Genomic DNA, 20674 nt, shown 5'->3' on the forward strand with positions numbered 1-20674 from the left:
TTAACCAGGATTCTGTGACACAAAAGACACACATGGTCCGAATGCCTTTCTGATACAGCACCATAGCTATGAGATCTTCAATTTTATTTGCTAGATACTGTATGTTTGCCAGCAAGATAGTCGGTATTGCGAGTCTAAAACCCCATTTTCTTAAATGCACATGTACTCTGAACTGCAGCCATGCTTCCTCGAAGGAGTATGGCCATAATTGGCATTGTTTCCATCGGTCTTAAGCAGCTATATTTTATTCAGTTGCATTAAGACATCTTTGTTAACTGTGCAGACCTTGAAAGTAGTTGTGATTCTCAGCCATATCAGGCTGAAATGGGAACATTTAATCATATGCATCGAGCTGTGCTGCACAAGATCGCCGTTCCCGAGGTGTCCTGGAACTTAATGCTTCTAACAGTTGGGCTGCTGGAGGTTCTTTGGATAACTGAAACTTTTCCTGAAGTTTTAGTACTGATTCCATACAGTGTTTAGTCACCTTTCAGGAATAAGAAATACGATCCCATGTCCTTCTCAGATGCTGCATGATCTTTTGAGCATTTCCAGCATTTTCTGTGTTTTCCAATACAGTATATTGAAATTATCTCAGAAGGTTGTGGATATGTTTTGCAAACTTAAGTTGGAAGGAGTGGGGAAAAATTATTTTACCCAGGTGATATCCAGGCCTTCTGCATGGTGGAGTCAGTGCAGAGCATAGAAATGGGCCCTTGGGCTCCCAAAGTGGAAGTAAATTTATTATCAAAGTGTGTATATGTCACTATTTACTTCCTTGAGATTCATGTTCTTGCAGGCATGTAGAGGAAAATGAAGAAATACAACGGAATTTATGAACAACAAAGCATAAACGAAGATGACCAACAAGCAATGTGCAAAAGAAGACAAATTGTGTAAGTATGTAAATAAATAGATAGATCGACAGGTAGATAGATAGGTAGGTAGGTGGGTGAGTATTTAGTTAAGTGGGTAGGTAGGTACAGTAGGTAGATAATGTTCAGAACTTATGAACTTCAGAACTTTTACGTTCTAAAAGTGGAATGAGTTCAGAGTTGACATGAGTAAAGTTATCCACACTGGATCATGTGTAACCTTGATGGTTGATGGGTGGTAACTGTCTGTGAACCTATTGGTGTGTGCTGATCTTTTTGCCCATCTCCTTTAATCCCATTTTTCTGCAATGGATCCATGACTTTCTATGCCTTGTCTATATGAGTCTTAAATTAATTGAGTGGTTTTAGATGCCTCCCATCATTCAGAACCATTGGTCAATTGTAAACACAAGAGATTCTTCAGATGCTGGAATTCTTGAGCAACACATACAGAGAGCTGGAGGAACTCAGCAAATCAGACAGCAACTATAGACGGAAATGACCAGATGATGTTTTGGGCCAAGACCTTTCTTCAGGACTGGAAAGGGAGTGGGCAGAAGGTTAAGAAGGTTGGGGAAGGGAAGGAAGTGAAACCAAGTGAGTGGGAAGATGAGTGGGTGGGGAGGAGGGCTGAAGCAAGAAATTGGGAAGTGATAGGCGGAAGAGGTAAAGAGCTGATGAAGAAGAAATCTGTTGGGAGAAGACAGTGGATCATAGAAGAAAGGAAAGAAAAAGGTGCACCAGAGAGATGATGAGCAGGGAAGAGAAGAGAGGAAGTAAGAGGGGAGCAAAAATAGGAAATGAAAAGAGAGATTGGGGAAGGGGAGAAATTACTAGAAGTTTGAGAAATAGATATTCATGCTATCAGGTTAGATGCACTCCAGATGGAATATGAGATGTTGGTCCTCCAACCTGAGTGTGGCCTCATTGTGGCAGCAGAGGAGCAATGGACCAACGTGTTGGAAAGTAGAACATAAAAATCTACAGCACATTACAGCCCATCAGCCCACAATGTTGTGCCAACCATGTAACCTACTCTAGAAACTGCCTGGAATTTCCCTAGCGCAGAGCCCTTTATTTTTCTAAGCTCCATATACTTATCTAAGAGGCTCTTAAAAGACCCTATTGTATCCGCTTGCACCACAGCTGCTGGCAGTGAATTCCACGCATCCACCACTCTCTGTGTGAAAATTTTACTCCTGTCATCCCTTCAGTACTTATTTCCACGCACCTTAAAACTATCCTCCTCGTGTTAGCCATTTCAGCCCTGGGAAAAAGCCTCTGGCTATCCACACAATCAATGCCATTCATCATCTTATACACCTCTATCAGGTCACTTTTCATCCTCTGTCACTCCAAGAAGGACAGACCAAGTTCACTCAACCTGTTCTCATAAAGTACGCCCTCCAATCCATGCAACATCCTTGTAAGTCTCCCCTGTACTCTCTCTATCGTATCCACATCCTTCCTGTAGTGAGGTGACCAGAGCTGAACACAACACTGTAATTTGGGGTTTGACCAAGGTCTTATATAGCTGAAACATTACTTCATGGCTCTTGAACGCTATCCCACAGTTGATGAATGCCAACACACCATGCACATTCTTAACAACTGTCAACCTGCACAGCAGCTTTGAGTGTCCTATGGATACAGATCCCAAGATCTCTCAGATCGTCCACACTGCCAAGAGTCTTACCATTAATATTATATTCTGTCTTCAAATACTGTTGGAATGGGAATAAGAAGTCAAGTTGTAAAGGGTGGCAACTTGGAAATCTCAACTTTTGTAACAGGCAGAGAGAAAGTGTAACCATAATCATACACATGAATGAAGTGTTTGGTTTGATGTGTCTACCTATCAGAAATGCTTGGTCCATTGTTCAATTAGTTCATGATGGACCACTCACTAAGAGACCTGAACTAATGACTTAGACCCTGAGTTTCAATCTCATCACAAAAGCCTGGGAATTTAATGATATTTAACCAAAGGGTCAGGATTTTTTGATTTTGAAAGCTATTCTCAGCAAGGTTAACCATGACATTGTCAAATGATCTTAACATTTGAAATATAAACAGAAAATGCTGGAAGCACTTAGTTCAGGTGGCAGCTGTGGCAAGAGACACAGAGTTCTTAAAGATCTGTCTGACCTCTGCATGAGAGATCTTAAAGATCTACTTGATTCACTGTTGACCTTCAATGAAAGAAATTGCTGCTCCTTCTTCGTCTGGCCCATGCATAATTCTGCGATCACAGTGACCACCGTCTGAAATGCTTGGCAAGCCTTTGAGCCGGATCAATAACTGTTATTCTAATACATAATGTGTATTATGCACATTGTACATTGATGCATATGTGATATTCTGAAACATAATAAGAAACAATCCTGGTAAGCCTATAGGCATGAACAAGCAGCGGATCTCAAATTTCAAATTTATTTTCAAAGTATGGAGACTATATACAACCTTGGGATTAATTTTCTAGCAGACACCCACAAAACAAAGAAACACCATAAAATCCGTGAAAAACCGCACCCAGCAAAGGCCACCAAGCATCCAATGTACAAAAGAGGACAAATCACACAAATAGTTTTAAAAAATGTAAACAAGTAACACATAGACACGAGCGACAGAGCCACCGCTGTGGAGTTCGTTCAGCGCTGAGGCACAAATGGATAATGCTCAGAATCTGCAGAAAGTTGATGTTTCGGGTTGACAATCTTTTATTACAACTGAGAATTGTTACGAATGTCTGGATGCAGAGGAAGAAGGGAGAAGGAGAGAACACAAGGAAAGTATGTGATAAAGTGGAAGACCAGTCTCAGCATGACATAGGCCAGGCAAATTCATCTTCTAAAGAGTGGTCTAGAACCTGAAAAGATATTTCTATTTTTCTTTCCATGGGCGATCTTACAAGGTTTACTGAATGTTTTCACACTTCCTAGTGTTATTTCAGATTTCCACTGTCTGCTGTTTATTCTTGCTCAACCTAATGAAATACTCCACATGAGCATCTGGGCAGTATGCTGTTGTGAATTTGAGTGAGCCGTATAGAGACTGGAGCCGTAGATGTAACACGCCTTTATTCAGCACAGCAAGGAAACACACAAATGAGGTATGATGGAAGAGTCTCATAAAACTTCTTCCCAAACTCAAAGTACGTAGTACATTTTCTATTTCTTAAGAAAAAAGGTAACAGTAAGTGATTGGATACAATTTCTATAGGTACAATTGCACAGTTATTTCAATATTTTGGGTACAGATAAATGGTTTAATCAATTTACATATACCATAAGAGCATTAGATCATTCTGCCCATTGAGTCTGCTCCACCATTTGATGTGATGTCATGTTTAAATTTAGGGAAGATTTGATGTTCAATCTCTGAATCTAGCCAAGACTTTCAAACATTGTGAGGACCTTTTTTTGAATTATTTTCAAAACCTTTGATTTGCTGTTAAAGCACAGATGATAGCTAATAATTTTTTTTTCTTTTTTTTCTTTACAAATCAGCTTCAGTCTTGGTAGTGGGTTAGATTTTTTTATATAATAAAATTGCTATTTTTCAATGTTATTAATTAATTAATCTGTATGAATATAGGGTAAGGAGTCTTTATATGTGATTTAGTATAATGTATTGATATATATTTTTTTCTTATACTCTGCATTCTTATATGTAAATTAATAAAAATATTGGAAGGGGGAAAACTCAGGGAGGCTTTGAGGAAAGACTATTTCCATTGGTCAAGTAACTAGAGTACAAAAATTGATAATGACCACAAAGACACAAAGAAAGTTGTTGTTCAATTTTAGTTTGTGCAAAAGCTCAACAGGAATTGCAAGGCTCCACCAGAAGGAGTAGCAGAAACATAAGGTTGGACAGCTCTTCCAGGGAGCTACCATGCGTATGAGCAGCTGAATGACCCTCGTACTTCAGAATTTTATGATTCTTAGTTATATTTGCATTGGCTAAAGTGTGTCCTCAGTCATACTTCAAAATGGACTCATGCCAATGGCCTTGAACAAGGTACAGTACAAATTCACTAGGATGAAAATGAACAAAGGTTTCAACTGTATGAATAACTTAAATAAACTTGGCTTGCGGTTTCTTAAATTTAGTATCTAATATAATTTGTTTGTATGCGCTGTGTTATATGACATGGGCAATCATGGTCTTTCCATGATCAAGATTATTTTTGGCAAATTTTTCTACAGAAGTGGTTTGGCATTGCCTTCTCAGTCCTGCCAAAGGGTTTCAGCCTGAAACATCAACAGTACTTTTTCCATAGATGCTGCCTGGCCTGCTCAGTTCCTCCAGCATTTTGTGTGTGTTGCTCAGAATTCCAACATCTGCAGATTTTCTCTTCTTTGCCATTGCCTTCTTCTGGTCAGTGTCTTTACAAGACTGATGAACTCTGGCCATTATCAATGCTCTTCGGAGACTGTCTGCCTGTTGTCAGTGGTCCCATAACCAGGACTTGTGAAATGCACCAGCTGCTCATCCGACCATCCACCACCTGCTCCCATGGCTTCATGTGACCCTGATCAGGGGGGCTAAGCAGGTGCTACACCTTGCCCAAGGGTGACCTGCAAGCTAGTGGCGGGAGGGAGTGCCTTACATCTCCTTTGGTAGAGATGTATCGATAGCTCACCATCCCTATTATAGTTAAAGTACTTCGAACTATGAACAAGGTAGATGTAAAGAAACTATTTTCTGTCACAGGGGATCCCAAAGTCACAATCTTAAAATCAGTGTGACTACAAATGGTGCATGTCACAGGGATGTAGGCAATATATTAACAGAGATACAGGACAAAGGACAGGATATAGAGGAATGGGGAAAACCCAGCAGTGTTCTGATTGTGAGATGCCATATAAGCCAATGGTGTGCACTCAACTTTTCAGTGCCATTGACTCTGATCTAAAGAGTTATTCTAATATATCCACATTTACTGATAATACAAAACTGGATGGGAAAATGAGCTAGTGGGATGCAATCATAAGTAGAGAAGAAGATTGTCATAGCATTCAATTGTTTAAGTGACTGAAGAGGAAGAAAGATAGTGTATAATATGAGAAAATGTGTGTTTGCTTACTTCAACAGGAAGAGTGGAAAAGAGGTGTGTTTTTTCAACATTCGGGGTCTGATTGGGAAGGCAATAAAGTTTAACAACCTTCATTACAAGGGAGTTGGAATTGAAAGGTAAAGGAAACAAGTAAACTGGCCATTCTGAGACTTTTCCTGGAATTGTTCCAGTTTTGATCTCTGTGCCTCAGGGAAGATGGACTTGACTTGAAGTCAACACAGCAAATATCTCTAAATTAATTCCAGGAATGAAAAAAGACAGAATAAACAATACCTTTTATTATAAACACAAGAGATTCTGCAGATGCTCGAATTTTTGAGCAAAACACTCAAAATGCTGGTGGAACTCAGCAAGTCAGGCTGCTTCTGTGGAAGGGAATAAGCAATGTTCCTGGCCAAGATGAAGGGTCTTGAATGGAAACATTGGCCATCCATTCTTTGTGTGTTTTGCCTTTGATGATCCTGATTATGATCCACATATAGATTTAAAAGTTTGCAATGTTACTTGTTATGCACATTGCTTTTACTTACATATCAGTGCTTAGTAGTCTCAAATTCTGCAACATCCACATGCTAAGTTCAACTGATAGTTTATGACTTTCTTCAACTTGCTGAACAATAGATTTATTGTGTATCTCTAATGTAAGAAAATGTCCAAGGGATGTCACAGGAATGTAAATCAGACACAAATTTGCATGAAAGCGAAAGACAAGATTTTGGAGGAACTCAATGGGTCAAGCAACATCTATGAATGAATTTAGCAGTCTTTTTTTTCTGCTCCAGATTACAGCAACTGTAATCTCTCGTGTCTCCAAAAAATTACATTAAATCATGTTAACAAAAATAAGGAAAGGTGACTAAAATCTTGATCACGCAAATAGGTTTTGATGCAAGGAGTGAGAGGTGGAGAGACAGAAATGTTTATTAAGGCCATTTCAGGGCTTGGAGTCTATATATCTAGGCCTATGTTTAGCACTTGTGAGCAACTTAACCAGGAGTATCCAATATACCAAAGCTACAGGAAAAGAGTTTTCAAGGCTCATTAGCTAGGACAATGTTATAGAAATAGATAGCAGCAAGACCATGGAAGATCAATGTTCAAAGTGACATTAGGACAGGTACAACATAAATACTGGGATCCACTATATAGCTACAGTAGTACATATGGAAACCAGCCACATTTTGGGAATTCACATTTTCCATTTGGGATATTGACAGCACTAATTCCTGTCAGAAAAACATCAAAGTTCAAAGAAATAAAAGAATTGACAGGTTAACAAGTTACAGGAGGACTGTTAGTAGCTGTACATTTGCGGACAAAAGCTAAAGTCAATGTGTGCAGATAACATCGTTTTAACAAATATATTCTTTCGTACAAAGTGCATTTCATTATGTCAGTGACCCAAATCCAGCTAACCACACAAACATTTGTGATCACTACATAAGCCTCTAGCTGTAAACATTAGTGCCCTTTATTGTAGAATGGGAAGAATTGTGTAAAGGAAAAATGACTATACCGGAGAAGGAAACATCAAACCATCCCAAGTATTTGAAGGGCATCTGCGTACTGTCAATGATCCAGCCTCCCCTCGTCTTTAGGGAATACTTGGCAAATGTGGCGAGGAAAATGTGCTGCCTAAACACTGGACAAAGATTCTTCAGATGCTGGAAATCTTCACATACACAAATGCTGAAGCAACTCAACACGTACTCAAGGGATTCTGCAAATTCTGGAAATCCAGTGTAACACGCACAAAACACTGGAGGAACTCAACAGGTCAGGCAGCGTTAATGGATGAAAGGTCTCGCCCGAAATGGCACAGACGCTGCCCGACTTGCCGATCTCCTCCGACATTTTGAGTGCATATCCATGGAGGGGAATAAACAATCGATCTTTTCGGGTGTGCATGCAGCAGAAGAGATTCTGCAGACGCTGCAAATATTGAGCAACACGCACGTTACTCTGCAATGCCACATCAGTGTTGAGATTCTTTCCGTGAACGTGTCCGCCCACTCTAGGGTGGCGGTGAAATAGACAGCGCGCTGCGCCTGGAGGGTTAACTGGGAAAAGAGATGCGATCAGTCCCGTTGTTGGGTAACTGTTTCTGTCAATGATTTACATTCCAATGTTTTACCCAGTTTGGGTGGGGGAAGGGAAGGGCAGATTACGAAAGACAGATGACACGGGTTGTGGGCGAGGGTGGTCTTTGCATATAGTTGCACAGAGGGAACCATCATTTCGAAAGAATTTCTCAAAGCGTTTTATTCACGTCTGGATTAAAGGTAAACTTTTGATTAGAATCTGAGCGCTTGTTGAGATTTATACTACACGGTAAATGTGACCTGACTTTGGTATTTACCAGGGCACCGTCAGCGGTTTGAATCAGGCCCTTTTGGCCGGGAGGGTTTGCTACATTAACGTGTAATGCATGTATGTGACTCCTCTCTTAGGGAGCCCGCGGACGATGCTGCGGTGTACGATCCCCGCGCTTCTGGCAGCACTGATCTCCATTTCCAGTTGCTCCGCCAGGTCTGACTGCATAGTGGACAACTTCCAAGTGAAGGAAAACTTCAACCAGACCCGGGTAAGTCCGTGTCTCGGCGAGCCCGGGGTGAGCAGGAGACTCGGCGGTGACCTCCAGCCCTAATCGCCCTCCCCTTACTCTCTCGCAGTACGCAGGAAAATGGTACGCCTTCGCAAAGAAAGATCCCGAGGGTCTGTTCCTCGAGAAGGACATTCACGCCGACTTCAAGATCGAAAATAGGACCATGATTGCCAAAGCGACCGGTCTGGTCTCTTTACTACCGTGAGTGTTTACTCAGCCCCAAATCCCGATCCCACACTAGGTTCTGTGCCGACTGCCTTCTTTGCTCTCTCTTTCTCACTCATGAACTTTTCTAGGGATTGGATTGTGTGCGCCGAAATGATGGGAACCTTCAACAACACGGCCAACTCTGCCAAATTCAAACTGAAGTACTGGGGAGCAGCCGAGTACCTCCAGAAAGGCAGTGAGTAACCGGTGTCGGATGGAGATTGGGGGTGGGAGAGAGAGACCACACCATGACCCAGTGTAAGTCAAACTGGAACCCAGGACCAGCATGTGAAACATACCAGAATTGATTGTGGTTTAGTGCCAAGCATAAAGCACAGGACAATACCATAGCAGACAACACAATAGCAATCAAGATTTAGAAATTTTCTGAGATTTAGAGTATTACACCTGAGTGTGTTTTGGTGAGAAGCCGGATAGCTACAGGAAAGAAGATTTGGAGATGATGTGCAGTCTTGGTGTGTAGAGTCTCCCTGATTGCAATTTGGTGAAGAGGTGACTGCCAGGGTGGGAGGGAGTCAGCAGTAGAATTTTTGGCTCTTTTCTTCGCTCTGGTGATGAACAGGTTTTTTATTGTTGGTAGCTGGCAGCCAATGATCTCCGCTGACTGGACCACTCGCTGTAACCTGGACCTGGAGAGGGTGGAGGTGGTGGGAAACCAAATGGTGATAGAGGTGGTCACAACATTCAATAAAGACTGAGTAAAAATTCATCAGGATACACCCTGAGATGTTGAGTTTCCTAAGCTGGTGTAGGAAGAACAGCCTATGTTGGTCTTTCCTAGTGACGTGCTGGTCCCACTTCAATTGGTAATGGTAGTCTCCAAGAATTTGCATGACTCAAACACAGACACAGCCTGACCATTAATTTGAGGGGAAGGGGGCAGATAGGGTTTTTGTTTTGGCAGAAGTCAGTCTACATTTTCACTGTCTTGATTGTATTAAGCTCAAAGTTAGTAAGAGCACTGCATGCTACAAAACTGTCTACCACTGAAAGCAGATCACATCATTATTGGAGATGAGAGCAATTACAGTTGTATCATCCATGAACTTTAGGGTCTTAATGGATTTGTCTGTAGAGGTCCAGTCATTTGTATACAGTAAGAGCAGGAGGGAGTGAAAGAACACAGCCCTGGGGAGAGCTGTGCTTATAGACTTTGGATCAAACAAATAGGAGCCCAGCCTTACATACTGCTCCCTTCCTGTCAGGAAGGTTGTATTCCACTGACAGTTGACTAGCTGGATCAGCTTGCTGTAGAGCAACTCTAGAACAATAATGTTGAAGGTGGAGCTAAAATCCACAAAACAAGATCCTCACATAGGTGTTGGGGGTGTCCAAATGTAATGAAGGCACATTAACTGCATCCTCAAGGAGCAATTTCCTCTACAAGCAAACTGTGGTGGGTCAAGAAGGGGGACCAGTAATGGACTTAAGGTAGGCCAACATCAGACGCACAAAGATTTTCATAACTATTGAAGTCAGAGTGATTGGCCTTTTATCATTTAGTCCTGTGACCTTGTCTTTCCTGGGAAATGGATCAACTGTGGCCACGTTAAGGCTGTCTCGAACTCTACATGTTTGCAGGGAGTTAGGAAATCCTGTACTTAAATTCATAGACTTGTGCAGCATATGAACAGACCCTTCATCCCAATGAATCCCTGCTCACCTCCCTACCTGGGCTAATCCTATTTGCCTGTATTTGGTCCATACCTTTGTAACTGTCCAAACCTCCTAAATGTATCTGTCTCTAACACTTCTGCAGCAGCTAGATCCATGCACCCACCACTCTCTGTGTGAAAAAGTTGTCTCTCTGATTTCTTTTAAATTTTTCCCCTCTCATTCTAAGCCTATGCCCTCTTGTTTCAAACTGCTCCACTCTAGGGGAAAGACTTCGGCTATTCATCTTAGCTGTGCTCATAATTTTATTACCTTCTATAATGTCACTCCTCAAACTTCAGTACTCCTGGGAAGAAAGCCTTAGCCTATCCAGCCTCTCCTTACAACCCAAACCCATCAGTCCCAGTAACATCCTCATAAATTTTTATCTATGCTCTAGAGCTGAATGACAGGCTCTAATAGTAATCTGGGAAATTATAGGCCAGTAAGTTTGATGTCTGTAATAGGTAAATTATTGGAAGGAGTACTAAGGGAAAGGGTCTACAGGTATTTTGGATAGACAGGGACTTATTAGGGAAAGTCAACATGGCTTTGTTAGGTCATATTAGAGTTTTTCAAGGAGGTTACCAGGAAACTGGATGAAGGGAAGGCAGTAGATGTTGTCTACATGGACTTAAGTAAGGCCTTTGACAAGGTCACGCATGGGAGGTTAGGAAGTTTCAGTCGCTAGGTATACATGGTGAGGTAATGAACTGGATTAGACATTGGCTCAATGGGAGAAGCCAGAAAATGGTAGTGGAGGATTGCTCCTCTGTGTGGAGGCCTGTTACTAGTGGTGTGCCACAGGATCCATTGTTATTTGTCATCTATATCAATGATCTGGATGATAATGTGGTACATTAGATCAGCAAATTTGCTGATGATACAAAGATTGGAGGTGTAGTGGACAGTGAGGAAGGTTTTCAAAGCTTACAGAGGAATTTGGACCTGCTGGAAAAATGGGCTGAAAAATGGCAGATGGAGTTTAATACAGACAAGCGTGAGGTATTGCACTTTGGAAGGACAAACCAAGGTAGAACATACAAGGTAAATGGTAAAGCACTGAGGAGTGCAGTGGAACAGAGGGATCTGGGAATACAGATACAAAAATTCCATAAAAGTGGCATCACAGGTAGATAGGGTGGTAAAGAGAGCTTTTGGTACATTGACCTTTATAAATCAAAGTATTGAATATAAGAGTTGAAATGTTATGGTGAGGTCGCATAAGGCATTGCTGAGGCCGAATTTGGAGTATTGTGTGCAGTTTTGGTCACCAGATTACAGGAAGGATATTAATAAGGTTGAAAGAGTGCAGAGAAGGTTTACAAGGATGTTGCCGGGACTTGAGAAACTGAATTACTGAGAAAGGTTGAATAGGTTAGGACTTTACTCCTTGCAGCGTAAAAGAATGAGTGGAGATTTAATAGAGGTATATAAAATTATGATGGGTGCAAGCAGGCTTTTTCCATTGAGGCTTGGCGAGAAAAAAAACAGAGGACATGGGTTAAGGGTGAAGGGGGAAAAGTTTAAAGGGAACATTAGAGGGGGCTTCTTCACACAGAGTGGTGGGAGTGTGGAATGAGCTGCCAGATGAAGTGGTAAATGCGGGCTCACTTTTAACATTTAAGAAAAACTTGGGCAGGTACTTGGATGAGAGGTGTATGGAGGTATATGGTCCTGGTGCAGGTCAGTGGGACTAGGCAGAAAAATGGTTCAGCACAGCCAAGAAGGGCCAAAAGGCCTGTTTCTGTGCTGTAATGTTCTATGGTTCTATGACAGCCAGGCCAGCCAGAACTCTTTGCATGTAGTTCTGGCAATATGCCATAAACCAGCAGCTAAAATTTATAAGTATTTGTTTATTATTGTCACATGTACTGAAATTCAGTGATAAACATTTGTTTTTTGATAAGTACAATAAGATGGACTCTTGACCTCACAATCTACATCATTATGATTTTGCATCTTATTGTTTGCTTGCATTGTACTTTCTTTGCAACTGTTACACTTTAGTCTGCGTTCTGTTATTTCACTTTGTTCTACTTCAGTGTACTGCGTAATGATCTGATGTGTATGAACAGTATGCAAGACAAGCTTTTCACTGTATCTCTGTAGATAAGGTAATAATAAACTTATTCCAATTGTTGCACGCCATCCAGTCAGATTGTGTAATACGTGCATCAAAGCAGTAAAAAGAAACAGAGAATGCAGAATATTGTATTGTAGATCTATATACTCTGTAGAAAAAGTGAAGTGCAGGTAGAATAAGGTGTAAGTGGACCACAATGAGCTAAATTGGGAGATCATGTCAGCAGATGAAAGGACCATTCAAGAGTCTGACAACAGTGGGATAGACTCCATCTTAAGTCTGGTGGTTCCTACTCTCAAATCTTTCCTCCTGCCTGAAGGGAGAGGGGTGAGTATGGTTTTTGATTATGTTAGCTTTCCAAGGCAGAAGTGTAGGCAGTAGCAATGGAGAGAGGGCTAGTTTGTGTGACAAATTGAGCTGTGTCCACAACTCTCTGTAACTCCTTGTGGTCTTGGATAGAGCAGTTGTCATATCAGTCCGTGAACACATCTGAATAGGATGCTTTCTGTGGTGCATCTTTGAGAATTGGTAAGAGTCGTCAAGCACACACTGGTCTCCTAATGCAAAAGCGACATTGGTGTGCTTTGTTTATCTTAATGTTGTCAGACCAAGACAAATTGCTGGTGATATTTACAGTAGTAACTTTTGTCTTCATTTTAGACCATCTCAGTGTTCTAAATAATAGCATAAAGCATAAAACATTTTCAAAATGCAAATTGGTCAAATCAATTAGACCATAAGGTAAAGAGATCCACAGATTCATCACTCTTGCTGAAGAAATTCCTCCTCATCTCTGTTCTAAAAGAACACCCCTCTATTCTGAGGCTGTATCCTCTGGTCTTAGACTCACCCACCATAGGAAACATCCTCCACGTCCACTCTATCAAGGCCTTTCACCATTTGATAGGTTTCAATGAGGTCACCGCTCATTCTTCTGAATTCTAATGAATACAGGCCCAGAGCCATTAAATGCTTTTTTATATGACAATCCTGGAATCATTTTCGTGAACTTTCTTTGAATCCTTTCCAGCGTCAGCACATCCTTTCTAAGATAATGGGCCCAAAACTGCTCATAATACTTCAAGCCTTGACATTACATCCTTGCTTTGATATTCTAGTCCTCTTGAAATGAATATTAGCATTGCATTTGCTTTCCTCACCACAAACTCAACCTGCAAATTAGCCTTTAGGGAATGTTGCACAAGGACTCCCAAGTCTCTTTGTGCCTCAGATTTTTGAATTTACTTTCCATTTAGAAAATACTCTACCCCTCTATTTCTTCTACCAAAGTGCATGGCCATACACTTCCCAACACTTTATTCCATCTGGCGCTTTTATTTCCCATTCTCCTAGTCTGTCTAAGCCCTTTTGTAGCTTCTGTACTTCCTCAAAACAGCCTGGCCATTCACCTATCTTCATATCATCCTCAAACTTTGCAAGAAAGGCATCTATTCCATCGTCCAGGAATATGGACAGGGAGGAGGAGATTTTACTTGATTTCAGGGCGCAGAATGCAGAAGGACATGGAACATCCCAAACCAAGATATTACAAATCATTTATCTTGACCTGAATCTACCCATCTCCCTCTAAAGATTCTGCCTGATCCATTGAAGTCCTACAACATTTGGTAGTTGCTTCAGATTCCAGCATCTGCAGTGTCTTAAGTCTCTATAGTGTTTATTTTTCCTTGCTTTCTTTCCTGACATCTTACATTTTACTTCTGTTTCAATTTTTTTGGTTCAAGCAAAGAAAGGAATTATTTAAATTTATGTGGGTAGATCAGTTAGGGAGGTGGAAATAGCGATCCCTCATCAATGTTTGCAATGGAAAATTTATCCTATTGCAGACAGAATGGGTTCTTGAATAAGCAGTTGTGTGTATGGAGTGGTGGACTTCTGAGGGTTATGCTCTGCTGGTAGTCCATGACCAAGCAAAGTAACTGGTCTAGCTCTGTAGTGTTTAGTTTGTGAAGCAGAATCATGCAGATGGTGCACAATTAGCAACAGGCTTTATATAAGTAGAAGCTTATAACTTAGTGAAAAAAAATCACAAGGACATCCATCTTGATTGGAGGAGCAAATATTACAGAGATTTGAAGGAGTGAGATCAAGAGAAATTTGAAAACGAGATTGAGAATCTTATAACTAAGATCGGGATGCAATGATGGCCAAGGAGCACGAGGATCATGGTGAAACAGCATTTGGTACATTTAAGGCATGTACATTAAAATTTGCATGAGTTTATGTTCATGAAGAACAATAGAAAGGATACTGGGCATAGTTAACCATTGTTTGAATGGAACCAACTTCTCTTGGGTTATGAGATTGTTCATTGGGATACAGAATACATTGGAATCTTTCTTCCTTTCAGTTGATGATCACTGGATTATAGACACAGATTATGATAATTATGCCATTACATATACATGCCGAAAGCTGTATGAAAATAGGACATGTGCGGACAGCTATTCATTCGTCTTCTCACGCAGACCAGAAGGACTGACCACTGAATCACAGCGCATTGTCAGAAAATGGCAGGAGCATCTCTGCCTGGCATTCAAATACAAGCGTGTTCCTCAAACAGGTAAATTAATGAAAATCATTACACAGTGTGCCACTGTGAGTGCATAATAATATTATTTTTGAGGGGATTTTCATGTGGAATATTTGCATAGAATTCTGATATAGATGTCTCTTTAACACTAAGAAGTTTTCTGGTGAGATCACTGACCCCTAATGGCTTCCTGTTACACCATATTTTACTACAAACCCTTCCCGTTTGTAATTGTAAAATTGTCACCTGTGATGGTGCTATAGCATCCATATCAGTTTTGGGCACCACCTAATGGGGTAAATTTTTCTCTCCAACCTTCAGGGACTTGATCACTTGCGCCTTTGAAAACACTTACAAATCCAGTACCTCTGTCTCACGACAGGAAAATGGCAACCATTGCACCAACTTTGTTCTTCCTTACCTCCCCTAGACAATCCTCCCACTTCCATTGGCTCCACATTAGTTTCTCACTGATTTGCTCAGAGTCTTCCTTTCATGTGCTTATTCTCCTTATTTTAATGAGAAGATTTTTATCCAATCTCAGCGGTAGCATTGCACGTCCTTTCTCCAGCCATCACTTACTTTTTATCTCCTGTACTGCCTGATCACTTGACTTCTAGTTAACTCCAGTCTTCAAATGAAATCTACGTGAACTGAAATGACTCTGTCTATTCTATTTTCCAGCCCCTACATATATATATGGAGTCTGCTACAGCCTACTAACCCTTTGTCCTTAACCAGAGGCCTGTTCCAAGTCACTCAAGCTCCAGAGCTTTCTTCTCAATGCTAGCAAACTTATGGAAAATCTCCTTCCTTAATACATCCCAAATTAGGCTTTTTTTTGAAAGGTTTTCAAACAATTGGATAATCTCCATAATGCTAAAAGACTCTTGAATTCCCCACTGGTGCCTTGTTTTAGGAATTCCATTGGAACTGTGACCCACAGTCCTTTTCTATTTGGCCTTTAGATACTTTCTGAAACAATTTAAATAGAGTAGTTACAAATGTGGTGTGCTATTACATGTTGCATCCGCAAAGCAAACAGCATTACGAAGGACCCCACACACCCTTCATACAAACTATTCTCCCTCCTGCCATCTGGGAAAAGGGACGGAAGCATTCAGGCTCTCACAACCAGACTATGTAACAGTTTCTTCCCCCAGGTCATCAGACTCCTCAATACCCAGAGCCTGGACTGACACCAACTTACTGCCCTCTACTGTGGATATTGTTTTGTTTATTGTTTATTGTAATGCCTGCACTGTTTTGTGCACTTTATGCAGTCTTGGGTAGGTCTGTAGTCTAGTGTAGTTTTTTTCTGTGTTGTTTTTACGTAGTTCAAAGTAGTTTTTGTACTGTTTCTTGTAGCACCATGGTCCTGAAAAATATTGTTTCATATTTACTGTGTACTGTACCAGCAGTTATGGTCGAAATGTCAATGAAAAGTGACTTGACTTGACTTGAAATGTAACAGAACATAGAACACTGCAACACAGTACAGGTCCTTTGGCCTACAATGTTGTACCAAACTTTTAACCTACTCCAAGATCAGTCTAACCCTTCCCTTTCACAAAGTAATACAGTGAATTCTGGAAAGAAATTCTCTGAAGCATGACAAATGTCGCCCTACCCTTGTCTTTTTCTCTCTGGCATTGTTTCTGACTGTCTAGGATATGCATGGGTGATGTTGTTGCTTGTTCCTTTAGCACTATTGTTCAAAGATTCACTTTACAATGAAATTTGTTTGCAGAAGCAAATACAGTTGAGGTAGTGTCCTGAAATCACAGTACCAAAATACATATTGTATTTATTCCATGATTATTTTACATTTGCTAAATTCTGAAACTGAAGTGTGGTATCTAAAAAAATGCGATATATGATCAGTAATACATAAAATTCTTTCCTTTCAATAAAAACTCGGTACTTGTTGACAGCATTTCTGATAATTAAGTTCCTTTCATCACCTTTCTGGTGAAAACTGTCTGTAGAACTTTGCAGCAATGTAGTTCCACCCCCTGGTGGCACTGTAGCTCAGCTGGTATTGTAGAGAATCTCTCTTGCTCCACAAACTCAGTATCACTAATTCCTAAATTGGTGTTTAAGTAAAATAGAAAATGTTGGAAGTACTCAGTATCCATGGTAGGAAAAGGAAATGGAAGATCTATGATCTGAATAGTAACTTACTCCTTCCACAGATGCAGCCCGACCTGCTGAGTATTTACAACATTGTCTGTTTTGATGTTAGATTTCCTACACCTGCAGGCTTAGATTTATCATTTCTGTTGTTCTAATTAATTATAAATGATATTAAATCAAGCATATACCAGTTAGTTTAACAAGTATGAACCTGAACTAGGCATTGAATAATGTCTGTCTTGACCCAATTAACCCCACTTAACTTAAAAACACCACCTCAAAATGCATAATAGCTCTTGAATCCCCTTAAATTGGGAAGTGAACAATAATGGGGCCAATTTTCTATTGATCCTGAAATTGCAAGCTTCCTTAACCTTTGACATTGGATGCAATCTTGCACAACATGCTATACATCATGATCCATTGCAGGGCAATTTCTACCATAGAATGGCTTTGACAATTGGTGAAATCCTATTTCTCAGCTTTGCAGCTAATATATTTTATTTAAATTGAATGATTGTGAACATCTATGGCAGGGGTTTCCAAACATTTTAATGCCATGAACGCCTACCATTAACCAAGAGGTTTGTAGACCTCCAAGTTTGGAACCCCTGATCTACAATGTGTTAGATTAACATGTAGAATTTTTGTTTTTATTATAGTTTAACTTACCTAGGCTTGCATGTATCTTTACATAATCATTTATATAAAGTAATTGCTCAGTGAATGTTCCAGTAATTATGGTACAGTTCCTTCTGCATTTTTCTAGAAGTTTGTCAGTAGCAGATGTCACTGCACTTGAATCAGTCTATTTCACAGGGTAATTGTTATCATTGGAGAGTCTTGCTGTCTGTAGTCTTCAAGTTTAAGTTTAATTGTAATTCAGCCATACACATGAATACAGCCAAATGAAACAGAGTTTCTCTGGGGCACAGGTGAAAAACTTAGTACCAACAGTCACACAGCAGAAGGCACAAGTAGCACAAATAATTATGATAGCAGAAAAACATAAGATCACAAATAAAAATAATAATACACCCTGAGTTCCTCAGTGTGGTGGCCTGTAGATTGATGGTGCATGAGGTGTTAGCCTGGAGCCACATTTCTGCAAGAGCAAGCGTGCAGCACTTCTCATCACATGCTACTGCAGCCATGGGTGGATGTATTCCAGCTTGATTTCCACTGAGCAAACACTGGAGGGCAGCACCAACAGGAGGGGCCAGCCTCTCTGCTCTCCCCCACACCACCTCTGGTGTCACCTCACCTAGGCAGCTGCTACAGGCAGCCCTGTGGCTTGAGAGCCTGCTCCATGCAGCAACCAAGGCCACGCCGCTCCTCTGCTGTCAGGCTCGCAAACAAACCGGTGAATTGGAATTGCATCATTCTACGTTACCGCAACCACATGAAAAACGTCCAAGACAATCATTTGCACCACCTGTTAGACTGCGCACTGCCTCCATCGCAGTGTAGCAGTGTACACTACAAGTCCATCTCCACTACTGTGGAGCAACTCGATAGTGAGGTTGACTTGGAGTACTTGATGTTCAGTGTCTTGCGATCATAATGAAAAGGTAAAGGAAGAATAACTACACCCTTGATTGGACCCAGAGAGGTTTTTGCAATTGAGCATCCAGACATCTTAATAGTCTTGAGTATGAAATGGCCATAATTGCTTTATTTCTATGTTCTCTCAGCTCTTCTTCCATTGTACTTTCTTTATTCTTGTAAAACTTAATAATATGGGCATAGGCAACAAGTTTTATGCCTCGTTCTTGACTTGCAAAAAAAATTCTAGACCTCAATATCACCAAGATCCAACAAATGTTCACAAACATTCAAAGAACACCAAGGAGGTGTATGAAAAAAATCAAACTAAAAAAAATCAGATTATTCAAAAAACTAAGATTGGAAACAAAACACGTACTTAATAATTAAATACATTTACATTGACCAAATTAAATCAAATAAAGAGATCTCCTTAAGCACTAATAGAGTTCTGCTACAAGAAAGAAGCATCCATCATTAAGGACCCCATGCTGTCTTCTTGCTTCTACCCTCTGGCAGGAGGTACAGGAGCCTTAGGTCCCAAACCATCAGGTTAAAGAACAATTATTATGCTACAACCATCAGACTCCTAAACTAGCATGAATAACTTCACTCACCTAAACACTGAACTTTCTCCACAACATATAAACACACTTTCAAGGACTCAACAACTCGTGTTCTCGGTAATATTTATTTATTTATTATTTACATGATTTGTTTTTTTGCACATTGGTTGTTTGTCAGTCATTGTTATTTATACTCTTTTTAAATAAATTGTATTTCTGTAATTGCCTGCAAGAAAATGAATCTCTTAGATGAAAAATCTCTTAGAAAATGAAAATGAATGTACATAGTTCGATAAATTCACTTTGAAATTTGACTTTAAAACTTTTATGGAGAAGTACAGCCACATTTCATTGAAGCTACAGTGCACAGGTGAAAGAATTGCTCTGATGTATTAAAAATGTCAGATATGTATATAATCATTGCTTTAACTCTCACACACAGTGGAACGGGTAAAATATATTCACGCACTGGGAGATTCCCACCTGCAATTGAACTAACAAAACACTCCAATATCTATAGTTTCCTGGCTGAACAATGATTAGAGAGGAAGCAAAGAATTAGGCTTCAATAACAGAGTTTAATTTGTTTTATTTTCAGTACTCTACAAGGTGAACCATTTTCATAAACCATGTATGTTGGAATGAAATGGAAATGTCAGTCATACTGTTTATAAAACGCAAACTCGAGGAAATCTGCAGATGCTGGAAATTCAAGCAACACACACAAAATGCTGGTGAAATGCAGCAGGCCAGGCAGCATCTATAGGACGAAGCGCAGTCGATGTTTTGGCTGGGACCACTTCTTCCTATAGATCCTGCCTGACCTGCTGCGTTCCATCAACATTTTGTGTGTGTTGCTTCAGTCATACTGTTGGTGTCTTCTAAGTATTCTGTTAATTTCTTAAATTTTCTTCCAATTCTGATATTACTATCATTTTTTTTAAGAATAAGCCATTCTAATCCATTGATGTTCATGCTACAGATGGTTGAAGTTACAGTTTCAGTATCTAAATGATGTAGTTTTGTTTCTTGTGCAGGTTCATGCCCATAGATCCACTGGAATAATACCACCTTGGCAATGTTCATGGCTGTGAGGATTGGTCTGGAGCACTACACCTGGATCAGGTTCAGTCACAATGTCAATATACTGTATTTTTCTAAGCTTAACATTTTAAGTGCAAGTGGATTTCCAGTCATGCATTGCTTTTTATTATATATCAAATAAAGTTATGACAAACACTTGTGTATAGGTCTTACTTCTATTTTAATTAGGGTCAGTATCACAGATTAGTTAGGTCAACAGGAAGAAAGTTTCCTGTTGACCTAACAAAATATCAATGGAG

At 40.2% G+C, this 20674-nt stretch overlaps 1 protein-coding gene across 5 annotated transcripts; it reads left to right on the plus strand.

The window, feature by feature from the left end:
• Positions 1-799: 799 nt before the first annotated feature.
• rbp4 (retinol binding protein 4, plasma) lies at positions 800-20564 on the plus strand. 5 transcript variants are annotated; one of them, XM_059947579.1, is made up of 6 exons: positions 800-896; positions 8409-8542; positions 8631-8764; positions 8860-8966; positions 14902-15114; positions 20369-20564. In XM_059947579.1, exons 1-6 carry the CDS (start codon positions 860-862, stop codon positions 20380-20382), a joined length of 639 nt encoding a protein of 212 aa, XP_059803562.1. In that variant the 5' UTR covers positions 800-859; the 3' UTR covers positions 20383-20564. The 5 variants fall into 5 exon arrangements, with proteins under 5 accessions (XP_059803562.1, XP_059803564.1, XP_059803565.1 ...); XM_059947581.1 differs by lacking the exon at positions 800-896 and adding an exon at positions 2627-3987; XM_059947582.1 differs by lacking the exon at positions 800-896 and adding an exon at positions 4559-6074.
• Positions 20565-20674: the final 110 nt, after the last annotated feature.

This window comes from Hypanus sabinus, chromosome 22 (genome assembly GCF_030144855.1).
Source record: "Hypanus sabinus isolate sHypSab1 chromosome 22, sHypSab1.hap1, whole genome shotgun sequence".
Taxonomy (NCBI): Eukaryota; Metazoa; Chordata; class Chondrichthyes; order Myliobatiformes; family Dasyatidae; genus Hypanus; species Hypanus sabinus.